Source organism: Felis catus, chromosome B3 (assembly GCF_018350175.1).
Source record: "Felis catus isolate Fca126 chromosome B3, F.catus_Fca126_mat1.0, whole genome shotgun sequence".
Lineage (NCBI taxonomy): Eukaryota > Metazoa > Chordata > Mammalia > Carnivora > Felidae > Felis > Felis catus.
In genome coordinates this window covers 40642321-40661263 of record NC_058373.1, presented here as the reverse complement: position 1 = coordinate 40661263, position 18943 = coordinate 40642321, and the positions used below count along the sequence as shown (strand labels likewise).

General features: G+C 37.4%; 1 protein-coding gene across 3 annotated transcripts in view; it reads left to right on the top strand.

Moving 5' to 3' along the window:
* Positions 1-272: 272 nt before the first annotated feature.
* Positions 273-18943, top strand: part of TRIP4 (thyroid hormone receptor interactor 4) — a 66956-nt gene continuing 48285 nt past the window's right edge. For 2 of the 3 annotated variants that reach the window (XM_023255211.2, XR_002742893.2), the window contains exons 1-5: positions 273-428; positions 3751-3920; positions 5235-5368; positions 17017-17229; positions 18618-18696. In XM_023255211.2, the coding sequence (XP_023110979.1) occupies positions 328-428; positions 3751-3920; positions 5235-5368; positions 17017-17229; positions 18618-18696 (697 nt within the window). In that variant the 5' untranslated portion in view covers positions 273-327. The remainder of the gene's footprint in view (positions 429-3750; positions 3921-5234; positions 5369-17016; positions 17230-18617; positions 18697-18943) is intronic. The other variant, XM_023255212.2, reaches the window with a different exon arrangement.

Below are 18943 nucleotides of genomic sequence, written 5' to 3'. Positions count from 1 at the left end.
CAGATTACAGTTTTGATTTATCTTTTCCTCGACTATAGTTTTTATAGGTAATTACACTGTCTTCTCAACCGAATTTCTGATTCTCGAGTCCTACATCTTACCATGCAGAAAAATCAGGCGCAGATTAGCTCTGGCTCCAGCATAAACACACCAGGAAGTGGGAAGGAGGAGGCGGCACAGGTGGGAGGGATCTGTGCTGGGGCGGTACAACCGCGAGGGGCGGTGCAGGCTGGCGGAACCCGCGCGAACGAGGTTGGTGTTGCGAAGGGGACTAGTCCAGTGCAGGACTTAGGGCTGTTGGAGCCCAGCTGGTTCCGGCTGGGAAAAATGGCGGTGGCTGGGGCGGCGTCCCGGGAGCAGCTGGTGGGCTGGTGTACCCAGCAGTTAAGGAAAACTTTCGGCCTGGATGTCAGCGAGGAGATCATGCAGTGAGACTGGTTGGGGTCTGAGGCGGGAAGGACCTCTGGGATGTGCACTGGCTGAAAGGGGAAGAGGGGAAGACTAAAAAGTTGATGAGAGTGAAGAAATATAGAAGGGCTGCTGTGGGACTCTAGGCGCCGAATTTGACCTCCGGCTTTACACTGCAGCTTCTGGGACAGGGTGTCAGGCTCCACAATCGGTCGGTGGGGCCTTTTTTCTTAGGAAAACTCCAGATCTCTGATAACTAAACCTGTAAGACTGTCCCTGGAGCCAATTTCCTGATAGATTCTGCAGAGAAGGGCCAAGCCAAATTATCTTTGCAAAAATTCCTTACTCTGAGCATTTGAGTTTGCCCGATCTGCGTGGTGTTTAATATTAAATAGGACCTGGACTTTAAATGGAGGCGGCTGAAGTAAGGTGCAAATAGCTCCTGACTGAGGAGTCCCAGGTTCTATTTTCTGTTGTCATTTACCACTTTTGGAATCTTAGGCAACTTTTTTTTTTTTTTTTAAATATTGGGCTACCTAATTTTCCTCTCTGTACCTTAATTTTCTCATGTGTAAACTGAATACTGAGCAGAGTTTATCTTTAATACTTTGATTCCTATAAAATGGAGATCGTGACATAATTTAGTATTTTTTCTTTCAATTGATTTAACATATTTGTTGCTCTGCTGCATAACATGCTGTGGCCATAAAGGCTCTTGAGACCATTGGGTTCCTCGTGGTTGAGGAGTGCTGACTGGGGGAAATGTAGGGTGTTGTGGGAGCACGGAGTAAAGGATTCCCACTAAGATTTGAGAAACTTGAAAGGTTTACTTCAAGGAATCACTTTCACCTGAAAACTAAAGGGTGGGTAGGTGGAAGTGCAGTGTTCAGGCAGAGGGGGAAACTTCTTTAATAGTTGGGCTTGATCAAGGAACCTGAAAGTTTTTTTTTTTTTTTTAAGTTTATTTATTTATTTTGAGAGAGAGGGAAGGAGGAGCAAAAAGAGAGGGAGAGAGACAATTTGTGCTGGCTCGGTGCTGTCAGCACGGCCACTTCTTGACTACCAATAATATAATACTATTTGAACTCATTTCACTTACTAGGTTTTTATAGTTATTGCACAACAGGCTATGATGCCATGTTGAAAGCATTTTTGTGTACATTTGCTGTGTCTTGCCTGGCATTTTACTGAGAATTACTTAGGTATACTATATTAGTGTGCTAACTTGAACAATTTGGCATGAATGGCCTGAATTTTTACAGACAGCACAGAACTGTTAACTTCCTAATCAGTGATTCACTTATGGAACATTAAGATTTGTACACAGGTTTAGCAAAATAAACTGTTCTACAATCTGCATTAGCTCATGTTTTGGATGATTCTGTTTTGAAAGATTTGTTATATAACACATTTAGATGTATGTTGTTCCTTATTTTACTTTGTTAAATAGTTAAAATGACATTTATTCAAATGTTACTGGAACTCCATAAATCCTTCCCTGGTAATTTGAATACCAGAGTTAAATGATCCCCTGAGGTTTCTTGCCGTCCTTTTGTAAGAACTCAATAGCAATTAATCTTTTGATGGGATGCTAACTTTGGGGATCAAGTTGATTAAACTGTAAAAGTCCTGAAAAACAGTGGTCTTTTCTTTTTTAATCTGTGATGGATTAGAAGATGCTCTTAATGATGCCCAATGGCACAGGTTTATTCACCTATAGATCATAGCACTGCAAATGCACCCACCACATTAAGAAAATAACCTAGTACATATGCTACTGGTGATGGCAAAATCTCATGATTTTTTTTTAATGATACAGCATTATTATAATTTTTCTTATATCCCATACCAGTATATCTGAATTACAATTTATTCAGATCTTATAATGCTTTCATGGTCTGATATCTTAATTTACAAGTTATTTTTTAAAATTCTTTTCTAATGGTGTAACATATTCACTGTAGAAATCTTAAAAAATCAGAAAAAAGATAAAGAAGGAAACCCAAATTAACCATAATACCACAATCCAGAGATTATCATTGTTTCATTCTTTGTGTTTTTTTCTTATGCATATTGTAATACATTTTCAAAACATAGGGGAAAAAAGAAAAGAAAAATAAACTCTTGTTAATTGACCATAGTGGTAATTATTTGGGGGTATAAGCTCTGGCCTTTTTTCTACACATGTGTATGTGTATGTGTATACACATTGCTTTTATAGCAAATGGAATCATATGCTCTGCACTCTATCCTATTATTTCATTTACCATTATAGGAGGGCATTTTCTCAGAAGAATAATTATTCAAAACTTTCACATTTAGTGGTAGCATATTACATTTTTGAAAGTCCAGAAACTTGAATTCATTAGTCCCTTTTCCATCAATAGATGTTTTAAATAGCTTCTAGTTTTTCATTAATTCAAACAGTGAGGCAGTTAACTTTTGCATAAAATTTCCTGTCTCTTATGTCTTATAAAGTCTTATAAATGGAATTACCGGATTATTTTTAAGGCACTTCAAATATATTGGCCTGTCAATTTTTAAACAAGTTGTACTGACTTGAACTGTTACCCCATTTCACTTTTAGGAACTTTTATAACATTTCCTTAAAATAGATCTGCTCATTACGATGTGATACCAATCTTGATACATAATTTTTGAGAATATTAAATCAACAACTGTTTAGATTGTTCTATGTACTCATATTTTTAGCAAAAGAAATTTTAGGTTTTATAATATAGAGATTAAGTGATTTGTATTCCTCGGAAAATATGACTGCAGATATGTAGTTATAGGAAGTATTCCTATGTTAAGGACAGCTCCACAAGCCTATCTTCAAAACAGTAATTTAATTCTTCCAACAAGAGGGTTACATAAAGGTTTTATTATGAACAAGGTGTGGTCAGGATCTTTGTCTAATCAAACTTATATCCCTAGCACCTAGCATAGAATTTGGCTTAAAGTAAACACTTCAGTAGCTCAGTCGGTTGAGCATCTGACTTCGGCTCAGGTCGTGATCTCACAGTTCATGGGTTTGAGCCCTGTGTCGGGCTCTGTGATGACAGCCTAGAGCCTGCTTTGGGGATTCTGTGTCTCCTTCTCTCTCTGCCCCTCCCCCACTTACTCTGTGTGTCTCTGTGTGTGTGTGTGTGTGTGTGTGTGTGTGTGTGCGCGTGCGTGTGTCTCTCTCTCCCCCCCGCAAAATAAATAAAACATTTAAAAAAATCGTAAACACTTTAATGGATTAATGAATAGTTTGTACTACGTCAGTTTATGTTGTGATTATTGAAAGACATAGTATAAGCAGTCTTGTTTCAACAACTTCTATTTTTGCTTCCTGAGGTATGTTTTGTCAATTGAGAGTGCTGAAGAGATACGAGAATACGTCACTGACCTCCTTCAGGGAAATGAGGACAAAAAAGGTCAATTCATAGAGGAGCTTATAACCAAATGGCAAAAGAATGATCAGGAGTTGAGTTCTGATGCTCTGCAGCAGTCCTTCAAAAAAGATGGTAAGTGGGGCGCCTGGGTGGCTCAGTTGGTTGAACGTCTGACTTCAGCTCGGGCATGATCTCATGGTTCCTGAGTTCAAGCCCTGCATTGGGTTCTGTGGTGACAGCTCAGAGCCTGGAGCTGCTTCAGATTCTGTGTCTCCCTCTCTCTCTGCCCCTCCCCTGCTTTCAGTCTGTCTGTCTCTCTCTCAAAAATAAATAAACATTAAAAAAAAAATTTAGAGAAAAAGATGGTAAGTTAATATAATTAAGTAATGGGCTGGTTTATAGAACCTCATATTTTCTGTAACTGCTATTTCCTCACAGCTAACTTAAGCAGAATCATATGTATCCGTATTTTTCAGTTCTACTCAAACTGGAATCAATACTGTTTTGTTGAGACTTTTTCAACTTAGAAAATATCACAAGAATACCTGTTTGCAGATAAAAATGTGGTTTCAGAATAGTTTGAAAAATTTATCCATGTTTTAAAAAAACAATTTTCAGGAGTACCTAGGTGTCTCAGCCAGTTAAGCATCCGACTTCCATTCAGGTCATGATCTCGCAGTTCCTGAGTTCGAACCCTGCATCAGGCTCTGTGCTGACAGCTCAGAGTCTGGAACCTGCTTTGGATTCTGTCTCCTCTCTGTCTGCCCCTCCCCCACTCATTCTCTGTGTCTCTCTCAAAACAAATAAACATTGGGAAAAAATTTTTTAAAGATTTTAGTTACCTGTATACCTGGATGAAAGTAAATGTTGACCAACTTTAGTATGAATAGCATTTAGAAGTAACTATTTAGTTAAAAGATATGAAAGATAAACACCAAACTAAATAATCTAAGTCATTATTATTATATAATCTAAAATATATCAGATTTTAGGGTCACCTGGGTGGCTCAGCCAGTTAAATATCTGACTCTTGGCTTTGGCTCAGGTCACGATCTCATGGTTTGTGAGATTGAGCCCCATGTTAGGCTCTGCACTGACAGCATGGAGCCTGCTTGGAATTTTATCTCTTCTTCCCTTCGTCCCCCTCCCCCCTCCCTTTCTCTCTCTCTGCCCATCCCTCCCTCCCTCTCGTCTCTCTCAAATAAATAAATAAACTTTAAAAATAAAATAAAGTAGCAGTAGTCTTTACCACTGACTATCTTGAAAATTATGGTTTATATTTAATTCTGGTTTGAGAGGAAAAGTTAATGTAAAAGCTTCCTGACTGCATATCTTCACTCTAAATATTCAGCATCACCTTCTGTTTATTACCTATCAGTTCACCAATGAACCCCATTATTATCAATCTATTTACATATATGTATAATTTTTTTTTTTCTTTTAAAGAAATGTTGGATGGGCAGAGATCAGGAGACCAGCTAAAGAGGAGTAGGAGGAAAGGCAGAAATAGACAGGAAGTTCCTGCATTTGCTGAACCTGACACAACCACGGAGGTCAAAACACCTTTTGATTTGGCCAAGGTGAGTGCTTATAGAATGAATCATTTCCTAGCTGTATGAAAAAGAGGAAGTGACGGATACATTTCAGAGAGCAAAGTGTGCAAATTGTTCTAGAGTGGCAATTATTCAACAAATGCATGAATTTTATGGAGAAAAAGTGATAATGATGATACATTACTTTCTATATGGTAGATTTTTTTGGCAGCCTGATTTTTAAAAAAAAATTTTTTTAAATATTTATTTATTTTTGGGAGACAGAGAGACAGAGTGCATGCGGGGAAGGGGCAGAGAGAGAGGGAGACAGAGAATCTGAAGCAGGCTCCAGGCTCCAAGCTGTCAGCACAGAGCCTGATGTGGGGCTTGAACCCATGAAGTGCAGGATCATGACCTGGGCTGAAGCTGGATGCCTACCCGACTGAGCCACCCAGGTGCCCCTGGCATCCTGGTTAAATAATTATTATAAGGACATCTTGGTTAGAAATGAGATTGAGAAAGATATACATATATACATATATATATATATATATATATATATCTTACATATATATATATATATATATATATATGTATATATCTTACACATATATGTATAATATATATAATGGAAAATATTTGATGAAGTGCACCAGGGCTTCATTTTCAGCATTTTGTGTGTGTGGGTTTTTAATAAAAAAATGCACAATTATAGCTGTTACTAGAAGAGTGTTCCTACTTTGAGCCATCTGCCCTTGCACCATCGTCATCATCATTTAGTGTTTAGAGTTTTTTTCGTATTCTCTCATGGCTCTCAAAATAGCCCTGTGAGGTAAGCAGAAATATTTATAATCAGGGAAATTTGAGAAACTAAATTTCCCAACATAAGGGAATAGTTAATTATGCTGAGATGGCAGATAGGTGATCAAAAAATTCTGAGTGTGATGACCATGCAATAAAGCATGGAAAAGTGTTTGCAAAATAATGTTAAGTTCAAGGGGAAAAAAAAAGAGAGACTTAAGCCTTTTCCCAAGTGGAATAAAATGAGCAAAGAAGCCTTGTAAGCAAAAGAAAAACACAAATGACCGATAAACATTAAAAGATGTTTAACTTTACCAATTTGTCACCCTAATTGCCTGGGACTTTATCAGTTTTAGCACTGTAAGTCCAGTATTCTGGGATTTTCCTAAGTCCTAAGCAAACCGTGGTAGTTTGTGTATTAATGTGTATTGATTGTATTGATCACTAGTAATCAATAAACACATATTAAATCCCTGAGGTATTGCCTATAATTAAAAAAAATTTTTTTAATGTTTATTTTTGTGAAAGAGACAGAGCACAAGTGGGGGAGGGGCAGAGAGAAAGGGAGACACAGAATCCAATCCAGGCTCTGAGCTATTAGCACAGAGCCCATTGTGAGGATCAGACTTAGGAACCATGAGATCATGACCCGAGCCCAAGTCATATACTCAACCCAATGAGCTACCCAGGCGCCCCGCCTATAATTTTAAATTGCTAAAGATTTTAAAAATAGAATACTCAGTGATGGTGAAGTTGTATTAAAACAAGAGCCCCTGTACACTACTGGTGGCAATGTTAATTGGTTTAAACTCTTTGGGGAACAGTTTGGTAGCATACATCAAGAACCAGAAATGTTCCTATCTTTTTGACTTGTTAATATGACTCAGAAATTTAACATAAGAAAGTAATCAGAATTGCACACAAACGAACTATTGAAAATGTGAACTGATCTGTTTAGCAGTAAGAGAAAGACTAAAATTATACTTCCCTCATTTGATGGAATATCATTCAACTAATAAAATTGTTCACCAGAATATATCATTTGGGAAAACATTTGTCATAAAATATTGAGTGACAAATGTGTGAACGAAATACGTAGGTTTGATTTTTTTGTGTTTAAAAAAAATTTTTTTCATGTTTACTTATTTTAGAGAGAGAGACCGAGAGAGCCAGCATGAGTGGCAGAAGGGCAGAGAGAGAGGGAGAATCTGAAGCAGGCTCCAGGCTTCATTCGGCTCAGGTCGTGATCTCATGGTTAGTGGGTTTGAGCCCCACATTGGGTTCTGTCCTGACAGCTTGGAGCCTGAAGCCTGCTTCAAATTCTGTGTCTCCCTCTCTCTCTGCCCCTCTCCTGCTCCTGCTCTCTCTCTCAAAAATAAATAAAACATTAAAAAAAAGGTCTTTTTAAGTTTTTTTTTAATTGATTTTTTGCCTTTAAAAAATACTTGGAGCGCCTGGGTGGCTTAGTTGAGTAGTCAACTCTTGACTTCAGCTTAGGTCGTGATCTCACAGTTGGTGGGATCAAGCTCTGAGTCCAGCTGCAAGCTGAGGGTGGAGCCTGCTTGGGATTCTCTCTTTCTGTCTCCCTCTTCACCTTTCCTGCTCATGCATGTGCTCTCTCTCACAAAAAACAAAAAAAAACTTACTCTATACACACACAAACATTTTCACATGCACACACATAGAAAGACTGAAGGAAAGTGTTAAAAATGGTGTTTCTTCAGGTGTTATGACAATAAATGTTTTAATTTTTCCTCTTTATACTCTGTTTTCCTCTTTATACTATATTTTCTATTTTTGTTTACTTTTTTACAATGAACAAGAATAGCCTTCCTAAAAACCAGCTTCATTGAGGTGTAATTAAATACATATGTAATTGTACGTATTTAAGATATACAATTTGATAGGTTTTTTAACCATCTTAGTTTTTTAAATGTATACTTTAGTAGTGCTAAAAGTATTTTCATATTGTACAATAGATCTCCAGAACTTTTTCATCTTGTAAAGCTGAAACTCTGTACCAGTTAAATAGTTCTCCATTTCTCTTGCTGCCAGTCCCTGTCAACTACCATTCTACTTCCTGTTTCTGTGAATTTGCTTTACATCTAAATGGAATCAAGCAGTATTTGTCTTTTTGTGCCTGGCTTATTTCATTTAACATAATGTTCTCAAGGCTCATTTATGTTGTAGCATATGACAGAATTTCCTTTTTTTTTTTTAAATTTTTTTAATGTTTATTTAGTTTTGAGAGAGAGAGTGTGTGAGCAGGGGAGGAGCAGAAAGAGGGATACAGAGAACACAAAACAGGCTCCATGCTGTCAGCAGAGAGCCTGACATGGGGCTCAAACTTGTTAACTGTGAGATCATGATCTGAGCCAAAGTCGGGTGCTTAACCGACTGTGCCACCCAGGTACCCCAATTCATAACATTTTTTATATTTGCTTCGGGTCTTTTCTTTTTCCTTTTTTTTTTTTTAAAGTTTATTTATTTATTTATTTTGAGAGAGAGAGAGAGAGAGGAAGCGAGCATGTGTGCAGGGGAGGGGCAGATAGAGAAGGAAAGAGAATCCCAAGCAGGCTCCGTGCTGTCAGAGCAGAGCCCAACTAGGAGCTTGAACTCAAAATCCATGAGATATGACTGGGCTGAAATCAAGGATCGAATGCTTAACCAACTGGGCCACCCAGGGGCCCCAGGTCTTTTCTTTAAAAATGAATGAATGAATGAATGAATGAGGGGTGCCTGGCTTGCTCAGTCAGTAGAGCATGCAGCTCTTGATCTCAGGGTTGTGAGTTCCAGCCCCATATTGGGCATAGAGATTACATAAAATAAATAAAATAAATGGACCCTTACTAAGAATGTTGAAATTCTCTTTGTTCTTTCTACCCAGTGGTTCTTGATTTTGCCCCCCCCAGGAAATGTGTCTGGCAGCATTTTGGCTGGCACAGCATGGGGCAAAGGGGTACTACTGCCATCTAGTGAGTAGAAGCCAACGATACTGTTAAACACCCTACTTACCATAGGGCATCCTCCACAAAAAAGAAACAGTAGTGCTTAGGTTGAGAAACTAATACACAGTTCTGTTTCCTTCTGCCCTACAGATGATTACTATCTTGAATTTGGTGTGAATCTTAAAATCAGTAGTCTATTTTTTTGTATATAGGAATATATTAACAGCATATAGTATAATATACTATAATATAGTATAGTATAGTACATTTTTAAAATGTAAGTAAATAGACGGGGCACCTGCATGGCTCAGTTGGCTAAGCCTCCGACCTGATTTTGGCTCAGGTCATGATCTTGGGTTCGTGAGATCAAGCCCCGCTTTGGGCTCTGTGCTGAAAGCCCAGAGCCTGCTTGGGATTTTCTCTCTCCCTCTCTCTCTGCCCCTCCCCTGCTTATGCTCTCTCTGTCTCTCTCAAAATAAATAAATAAACATTAAAAAAAGATAACCATAGTCCATACCTGGATGGCTGCACTATGGAATATTAAAAAAAAAAAAAAAAGTAGGCTAATAACATAATGTCATTTTGCAGATGCTTTTTAGAACTTTTTGAGAGCAATCTGTGGTATACATAGGTTTGGTTTGTTTCTCTTAACTCAAGATTCCACTGATTCAATTTCTCCATTAAGTCATAACTGCACTTTTATCTTGTTTATAATAGTTTGCTGTTGTGAAAACTGCAGTGAACATTCTTGTATGTATTTCCTTCAGGTACATTTGAGAATTGTTAGTATTTACCTGTTACTAGAATTACTGGGTATAGGCTTTGTTAATTTTTCTTTTATTGAAACTACCAATTTTTTAAATTATTTTTAAAAGTTTTTTAAAAATAATTATTTATTTTGAATTTTTTTAATGTTTGTTTATTCTTGAGAGAGAGAGCAGGGGAGGGACAGAGAGAAAGGGAGACACACAATCTGAAGCAGGCTCCAGGCTCTGAGCTATCAACACAGAGCCCGATGCAGGGCTCAAACTCACGAACCAACAGATCATGACCTGAGCTGAAGTCAGACGCTTAACCAGCTCAGCCACCCAGGCGCCCCTAGTGTTTATTTTTGAGAGAGAGAGAGAGAGAGAGAGAGAGAGAGAGAGAGAGAGCGCGAGCGCGAGACACAGAATCTGAAATAGGCTCCAGGCTCTGAGCTGTCAGCACAGAGCCCAATGTGGGGCTTGAACTCTGAATGACGAGATCATGACCTGAGCTGAAGTCGGATGCTTAACTGACTGAGCCACCCAGGTGCTCCCAGTTAATTTCTAAAGTAGTTGTAACAATTTCATCCTCCTACTATCAAGGTAAGCAATTTCTCTTTTCTCCTTCTTTGCCAGTGTTTAATATTGTGAGGCCTTTAAAGTTTTGCCCTTTTTTTTTTAAATTCTTGTTTTTATTTATTTATTTTTTAAGTAATCGGTATACCCAAAGTGAGGCTTGATCTTAAAACTCCAAGATCATGAGTCATATACTCTATTGACTGAGGTGTTGACTAGCCAGGTGCCCCAAGTTTTGCCCATTTTAAGTATAAGAAATAGTATTTAATTTTGCTTTCCACACACATGAATTCTAAATAGAGGCTCTGTCATTTGAATAGTTTGTTGATTTGTTTTTGATTTCCATTTTTTTTTGGCCTTTTGGATTGTCATGAACTACTTATTCATATTCTTGATCTGCTTTTCTGTTGAGTTGATGGTCTTTTTCAAATTGTTTTATGGGAGTTCTTTATTCTATATAATACTTTAATACATAGATTTTTTTTTTTAATTTGTTTATTTATTTTGAGAGAGAGAGAGAATGAATGAATCTCAAGCAGGCTCCTCCCTGTCAGCACAGAGCCCCACTTGGGGCTTGATCTCACCAACTGTGAGATCATGACCTGAGCTGAGATCAAGAATCAGGCACTTAACCGGGGCGCCTGGGTGGCGCAGTCGGTTAAGTGTCCGACTTCAGCCAGGTCACGATCTCGCGTTCCTTGAGTTCGAGCCCCGCGTCAGGCTCTGGGCTGATGGCTCAGAGCCTGGAGCCTGTTTCTGATTCTGTGTCTCCCTCTCTCTCTGCTCCTCCCCCGTTCATGCTCTGTCTCTCTCTGTCCCAAAAATAAATGTTGAAAAAAAAATTAAAAAAAAAAAGAATCAGGCACTTAACCAACTGAGTCACCAAGATGCCCCTTATGTACTATTTTTTTATTATATGTGTTGCAGATATCTGCTGGTCTGTGTTTTTCGTTTGTAGTATCTTTTGACTCACAGGAATTTTTAAATTTAATGTAGTCAAATATATTGATCTTTTTCTTTGTTTTATGCTTTTTATAGCTTATTTAAGCTTTAAGGCATTTTCCCACCCTGAAGTGAAAAATATATTCTCCTAAATTTTCCTCTAATAGTTTAGAAGTTAAAATTTTCACATTTAGGTTTGTAATCCATCTGAACATTATTTTGAGTAATTTTTTGTATTACTCTTATCAGTAAAATACTTGTTTTTAAAGTAGAAGTATTGGGGCGCCTGGGTGGCTCAGTCGGTTAAGCGGCCGACTTCACCTCAGGTCATGATCTCGCGGTCCGTGAGTTTGAGCCTCGCGTCAGGCTCTGTGCTGACAGCTCAGAGCCTGGAGCCTGTTTCAGATTCTGTGTCTCCCTCTCTCTGACCCTTCCCCGTTCATGCTCTGTCTCTCTCTGTCTCAAAAATAAATAAATGTTAAAAAAAAAATAAAAAATAAAATAAAAAAAAATAAAGTAGAAGTATTGGGTTGCCTGGGTGGCTCAGTCGGTTAAGTGTCTGACTTCGGCTCAGGTCATGATCTCACGGTCAGTGAGTTCGAGCCCCGCGTTGGGCTCTGTGCTGACAGCTCAGAACCTGGAGCCTGTTTTGGATTCTGTGTCTCCCTCTTTCTCTGACCCTCCCTGTTCATGCTGTCTCTCTCTCTGTCTCAAAAATAAATAAATGTTAAAAAAATTAAAAAAAACATAAAGTAGAAGTATTACATAGACGTGTGTAAATATATATTTTATAAGTGGTGACTGCAAGTGTATAGAATCTTAATGTAAAAGTAAAATTCATACCATAAAGAGAATATTTTCTGGTCAGAGTTATCAAATAATGGATAATATTTTTTTTTCTTCTAAGTAAGCTCTGTGCCTAATGTGCTGCTTGAACTCACAACCCCAAGACCAAAAGTCACATGTTGAGCCAAACAGGTGCCCCACATAATGGATAAAAATTTTAAAGTCTTATTTTGTTCTTTTAAAAATAGCCATGAAATAATAGCATACAATACATTAATGAACTTTTAATAAATTAATTTTTAACATCCAGGAGAGAAAGTTGTTGAAAACAACATGAAAACCATTATCTATGTTTTCTCCTTTGAGTCAGTTTCCTCAGGATGCTTTTTCACAAATTCCAGCTCAGTTTTTAAAAATTTTGAAGTTGTTGATAAATATTTTTTAAAACATTTTTTAATGTTTATTTTTGAAAGAGAGAGAGCGTGAACAGGGGTGGGGCAGAGGGAGAGGGAGACACAGAATCTGAAGCAGGCTCCAGGTTCCAAGCTGTCAGTACAGAGCCCAACATGGGGCTTGAACTCAGGAATCATGACCCACAAGATCATGACCCGAACCAAAGTTGGATGCTCAACCAACTGAGGCACCCCATTAAATATTTTAACATTTTATATTGCAATCTTTTTAAGTGTTTCTTTTTTATAATCATTTAATCTTTTAATCCATTTCGTCCTATGTTGCTTTAGTCTGTTTGGTCAACTTACTCATTTACCAATCCACATTAAAGAAGCTTGCTTTGGGGCGCCTGGGTGGCGCAGTCGGTTAAGCGTCCGACTTCAGCCAGGTCACGATCTCGCGGTCCGTGAGTTCGAGCCCCGCGTCATGCTCTGGGCTGATGGCTCGGAGCCTGGAGCCTGTTTCCGATTCTGTGTCTCTCTCTCTCTCTGTCCCTCCCCCGTTCATGCTCTGTCTCTCTCTGTCCCAAATAAATAAATAAATGTTGAAAAAAAAATTAAAAAAAAAAAAAAAGAAGCTTGCTTTGACTATGCAATGTTTCTACAGCTACAACCTAGCTTTTTAGTTAAGTAGATGCCAATCTTAGTTTAACAAAGTATTTCACTGTTTTTACTAATGGATCTTAATGAATAAGGTACCTTGATGCTTGTTGTTATATAGGTTTCAAAAGGTAAAATAAAAACCATGTTCACTCATAACTTCCCAGGCTTGGGTAGGGAAAGATCTTCAAATTAATAATGACTTAACTTTTGATTTCATATCTCTTAATGCTTTAAGAGCAGTTTATCCCTCAACAACCTGTTTCTGAGTCTGTATTTAATTCTTAAGTATTTTCTACTCATTAAGCAAACTTGGAAAATGATTTTGAAAAAATGGTTTATCTCTTATACAGGAATTTCTTGTTAGAGCTGCAGTGTATACTGAATTAGTGAGTTCTGAACCATTACACATAGGAGAAATACAGGATTAGGTTTCTGTGAGCATCTGGTCACAATTTTATCAAACATTCAATACATAACCTTATTTTATGTGTGTTTCTGTTTAAAGACACTTTAATATATCTTGTTGATTTATTAACATTGAACTCAGAGCCAACAGCACTATAACTTATGCCTGAAGAAAGCTTATCTAACACATCTATTATATAAGGTACAGCCTTGTGCTTAGGAATACTAGACAACATGTAAGCACTATGCATGGGACCATTTTAAATATTAGGATCACCAAGAAAAAGCACAAAAATGCAAAAAAAGTGATAGTAAATAGACTGAAAATAAGACACTTGTTTACAGCGTGACAGCTGAAACAAGAAGGCAGATCATTCCTTCGCTCGGCCCTAGCGGTAAATCTATACATTTAGAGGCTCAGATTTTTTGCCACCCTGCTCATGTCCACAAATGGTTGTAAAAGCACCTGGAGTGTTGATTTGGGGGTTACAAATAGATTTTAGTTAGTAGGCAAATTCATAGACCTGGAATCATGAGTAATGATCAAGCTGTGTACTGACAGTTCCACTTTTGGTCCTGTAGGTAAATCTGTCTCCATGTTCTATATGCAGTTCATTTGGTTATTTAGAAAATTCAGAAAATTGTATTGCATGTCTACTGTATGTCAAGAACTGATTTAGGCATTATACATTATAGCAGTAAATAAAACACTCTAGGTTTCTATGCTTTCCTAGAGGTTACATCTTAGTGGTTCAAAGCAAACATAGAAAAGACAGTTGGAAAAAAAATTATAGATTATAAAAACTGCCATGAAAGAAATAAAAAGGGCAATGTGATAGGCAGTAGTTGGTAGGAAGGGAGCTAGTTTAGGTAGAGTATTCAGGGAAAGCCTTTCAGAGGGAGTGAAATTATAGCTTAGAATTGAACAATGAAAAGGAGCCCTGGGGCACCTGGGTGGCTCAGTCGGTTAAGCGCCCGACTTCAGCTCAGGTCATGATCTCGCGGTCCGTGAGTTCGAGCCCCGCGTCGGGCTCTGTGCTGACAGCTCAGAGCCTGGAGCCTGTTTCAGATTCTGTGTCTCCCTCTTTCTGACCCTCCCCTGTTCATGCTCTGTCTCTCCCTGTCTCAAAAATAAATAAAACGTTAAAAAAAAAATTAGAAAAAAAAAAAAAAAGAAAAGGAGGCAGTATATAAAGAGATGGGCTAGGAACCATTCAGATTGAGAGAATGACAAGTGTAAAGGAGAGATGGAGACAGGTGTTTAGCAATTATCAGAAGCCTGTGTGGCTGGAGCATAGTGAACAGGGGAAGAGTGATATGTAGAAGAGATTGGAGAGCACCTGGAGGCCATATGTAAAGTTTTATAGGGCATTATAAGTAGCTTGGATTTTATTCTAAGCACAATGGGAAAGCAGTGAATAGTTTTAAGCAGTGCAGTGATAGGCTATGAATTTTCTTACTTGTCTTTCCTTTTTCTCCTGTATTTCTCAATATGTACTCATTGCCCATTATGTATATGGGAACTCATCAAAGCACAGCCCTCAAATACCTTATGTTAATGTTACTGGATAATTTAATGGGAGTCAAATACAAGTTTCTGCTTAGAGATTTTAATCTTCTCACCATGATCACTGACAGCCAAAAATATAATTGACTAGTTTGAAAAATGGCAGCCTGCTAGATTAGATAAAATCTTTAGCACTCTCTTAGATTTTAATATTTACCTAAGTTGACTTCTATGGTATTGTCTCTATATCTCAACTTCTGGCTTTGGGTATCTCAACTTCTAGCATGTCATAGCAAAGAATTGTTCTTTTCCTTGTAGTAATTTTCCCATCCGCTAAAACTCTTGAAGATGTTTCTTCCCTGAAAAGGGAAAGCGAGAGGCATCTATATAAATAAGTGTTTGAATGTTTATGTCCCCCCCCCACCCAAATTTATATGTTGAAATGCTAATGCGATTATATTAGGAAGTAGGGCCTTTGGGAGGTTCTTATGTCATGAAGGTAGAACCCTCATGAATAGAATTAGTGTTCTTGTAAAAGAGATCCCAGAGAGCTTCCTTGCCCCTTTTGCTATGTTAGGATACAGTGATCCAGAAGAAATCATTTCTGTGACCTGGAAGAGGGCCCTCACCCAACCATGCTGGCACTCTGATCTTGGACTTCCAGCCTCTAGAACTGTGAGAAATAAATTTCTGGTGTTTATAAGCTACCCAGTCTGTTATGTTTTGTTATAGCAGCTTGAATGGACTAAGACAGAGGCTGATAAATAAAGTTTTCTATTTAAACTTTTGATTTTACAACATATAGACAGAAGTGAACAGATGTATTTTCACAAACTGACCATATGTTTATAGCCAGAAACAAAACATCACCCTTCCTCTAAAAGACCCCCATTTTGTCCCAAAAAAATGACGTCCCTCCCCGGGGAAAACACCTTCCTGACTTCTAACACCATAGATTAGTTTTGCCTGCTTATGAATTTTGTGTAAATGGAGCTATATAGTGTGTATTCTTTTGTTTGTGGTTTCTTTCAATCAACATGGTTTATAGGAATTAGCAATATTGTTTTGTGTAGCTATACTTTTTCATTCTCATAGCTACCGACAGTTCTATTAAGTGAATACATCAATCTGTTGAACATTTGGATAGTTTCCAGTTCCATTGCTGCAGTGACATTCTTGTACATGTCTTCTGGTGAACATATTTACACATTTCTGTTGAGTATATATCCAAGAACTGAATTGCTGAGTCACAAGGTATGCATATGTTCAGCTTTGGTAGATACCAGTTTACACTCCCACTGACAGTGTATGAAAGCTTTAATTGTTCTTGTATCCTTACCAGCACTCTTCTGTATTTTCTTTTTCAGTTTAGCCATTCTGGTTGGTATTGAATTTTGGTTTCTTTGCATTACCTTGATGAGTAATGAAGGGTAGCTTAAGTACCTTTTCCTGTGTCTGGTGGCCAGTTGGATATCTTCTTGAATGAAGTTCCTGTTTAGATAGTTTGCCCATTTTTCTATTGTGTCATCTGTCTTTTTCTTACTGAGTCATTTTTTTTTTATTTTTCTTATTTTAAACCTGTATCATCTGCTTTTAGAGACATTCTTGTTTTTATGATCTCCACTTTAAGCATGCTTATATATGTCCCGTAAACAGCTTTTACTGCTAGATTTACCTTCTACCAGCTATAATAGGGGACTGAAAGCTACTAGCAAAAAAGGCAAGGTATATCAGGTAGCTCTTCTAGAATATAACCTTTCTTCAGACCCTTGATTATAACCCTTAATTTGTGTTTCTCTCACTACCTTCTGTCATGGTTCCTAGGTAGTATATAAGTTGTCATTGAACAGAACTGAGGTTTTTCTTTTCTTGACTATTTTCATTGTCATTAATTTTTTTTATGTTATTTCTGATATCTTTGTACAATTAGGCACAGGAGAACAGCAGCTCCTTAAAGAAGAAGACAAAGTTTGTCAGTTTATACACAAAAGAGGGACAGGACAGGCTTGCAGTCCTGATTCCTGGTCGCCATCCTTGTGATTGCCTGGGCCAGAAGCACAAGCTGATCAATAACTGTCTGATCTGTGGGCGCATTGTCTGTGAACAAGAAGGTTCTGGCCCCTGCTTTTTCTGTGGCACTCTGGTAAATTGTTTCTTTTATATTTTATTTTACTATCTTTTGGTTGAGTACGTAGGGACATTCACATCCTTAGTAATTTCTTTTTTCTTAGGAAATTTCTTCCCTCAAATGTCCAGTAAACTCCAGTAGCAGGAATTCGATTAATCAAGAAACCAAGGTTATATCTTAGTACTGAGGACTGTTAGTGAGAAGAGTTTTGAGTATATATATTGTTGAAGGCTCCAAGTCTTGTACTATAACATAATCCTCAGGTTATTATAGCTTCTATTTCCAGGACAACTCATCTCCATCTTCGTTGTCTGAGAGAATGATCTCAAGAGTGTGGTAGTAATGACTGTCTTACAAACACCCTAATGAGTTGTCTGCAAAGCTTATTCTGCCAGTTGAGCTGGTTGGCAGAAGCAATGGTGTTTGATGTTGGTAAAGGCATCCATTTTATATATTGCCTTGTTTTGCCTTCTCTGGTGCCTTTTTACAGTACACTCAAAAACTAAGCTGAAAAAAAAAATAAGCTAGTAGTGGATGACCTGAAAAATATAGTATCTACAATAAAAAATATAAAATGAAAAAATACATTCTTAAATCAGCAGTAAATATCCTCTGATATGGGGCTTTCTGTAGAAAAACACCCTATAGCTGCTAGTGGGAACTTTGTGCCACTGCAGCAACCTCTAGGCAATTTCCATGTTTTCTGATAAGTCTTTTGAATCCTTAAATTCAAGAAAGAGTAACGTAAAGCAGATTGGCCTTTGAAGTCTTGTAGTTTTATAAACTCAGTATGAAATTGGTTTGAAAGTAACTCCTTTTTTGCCTCCCTTATAATTGCAGTCATTTTGTAATAAATAGAACTTTTTCTTTGCTTAATATATTCATTATTTTATAAGTAGGTAGTATTCAAAGACAAATGAAATATGTGTAGTATAAAAGACTAGTTTTCACTGGTGGCACTGTAATTTGCTTTTTCTGGTTCTTTCTAATAAGACATCTGTTTATAATTTCTTTTGTAAGACTTGGATTAAATGATTAGAACTGGAAGTCTTTTTTAAAAAAAAAAGTATTATATTTTTTCCCCAATATTCAATGATGGCAAATCTTTGTCCTTTGAAAGTAGGTTAGATTTTTTTTCTTTTTTTTTTTTTTTAGCTATCAAATCATTTAGGGACACTTCCAATGAGATCAATTTTTTCTATGGTTCACGTAAGAAGGGAAAAATCGAAAGAGACCAGGGCAAACTCATTTGGATTTGTATATTTTTGTTAGGTTTGGATAACAAAAAGCACCAATGGTCTCTTACTGCCATATCTCGTGTAATTTGAGGTTACTTTTTAGATATATTAAGACAAAATTAATATAACTATTGGATCATGTGTCTTGTTCTTGTTACTTTATAGGTATGTACTCGTGAAGAACAGGATATTTTACAGCGTGACTCAAACAAAAGCCAGAAATTGCTGAAGAAGCTAATGTCAGGTAGGCAACAATGTTCTGATTGGATTACCATGGTGATTAATACATTTTGTTGTGTCTGTGATTGTTTTTCTTGTATACTGGTATGCAAGATGCAGTTTATTTACTCATTTATCCTACAGGTGTTTAAAAAAATTTTTTTTTATATTATTTTTTTTTTTGAGAGAGAGAAGTGGATAAAGGGCAGAGAAAGAGGGAAAGAAAGAATCACAAGCAGTCTCCATGCTGTCAGAGTAGAGCCTGATGTGGG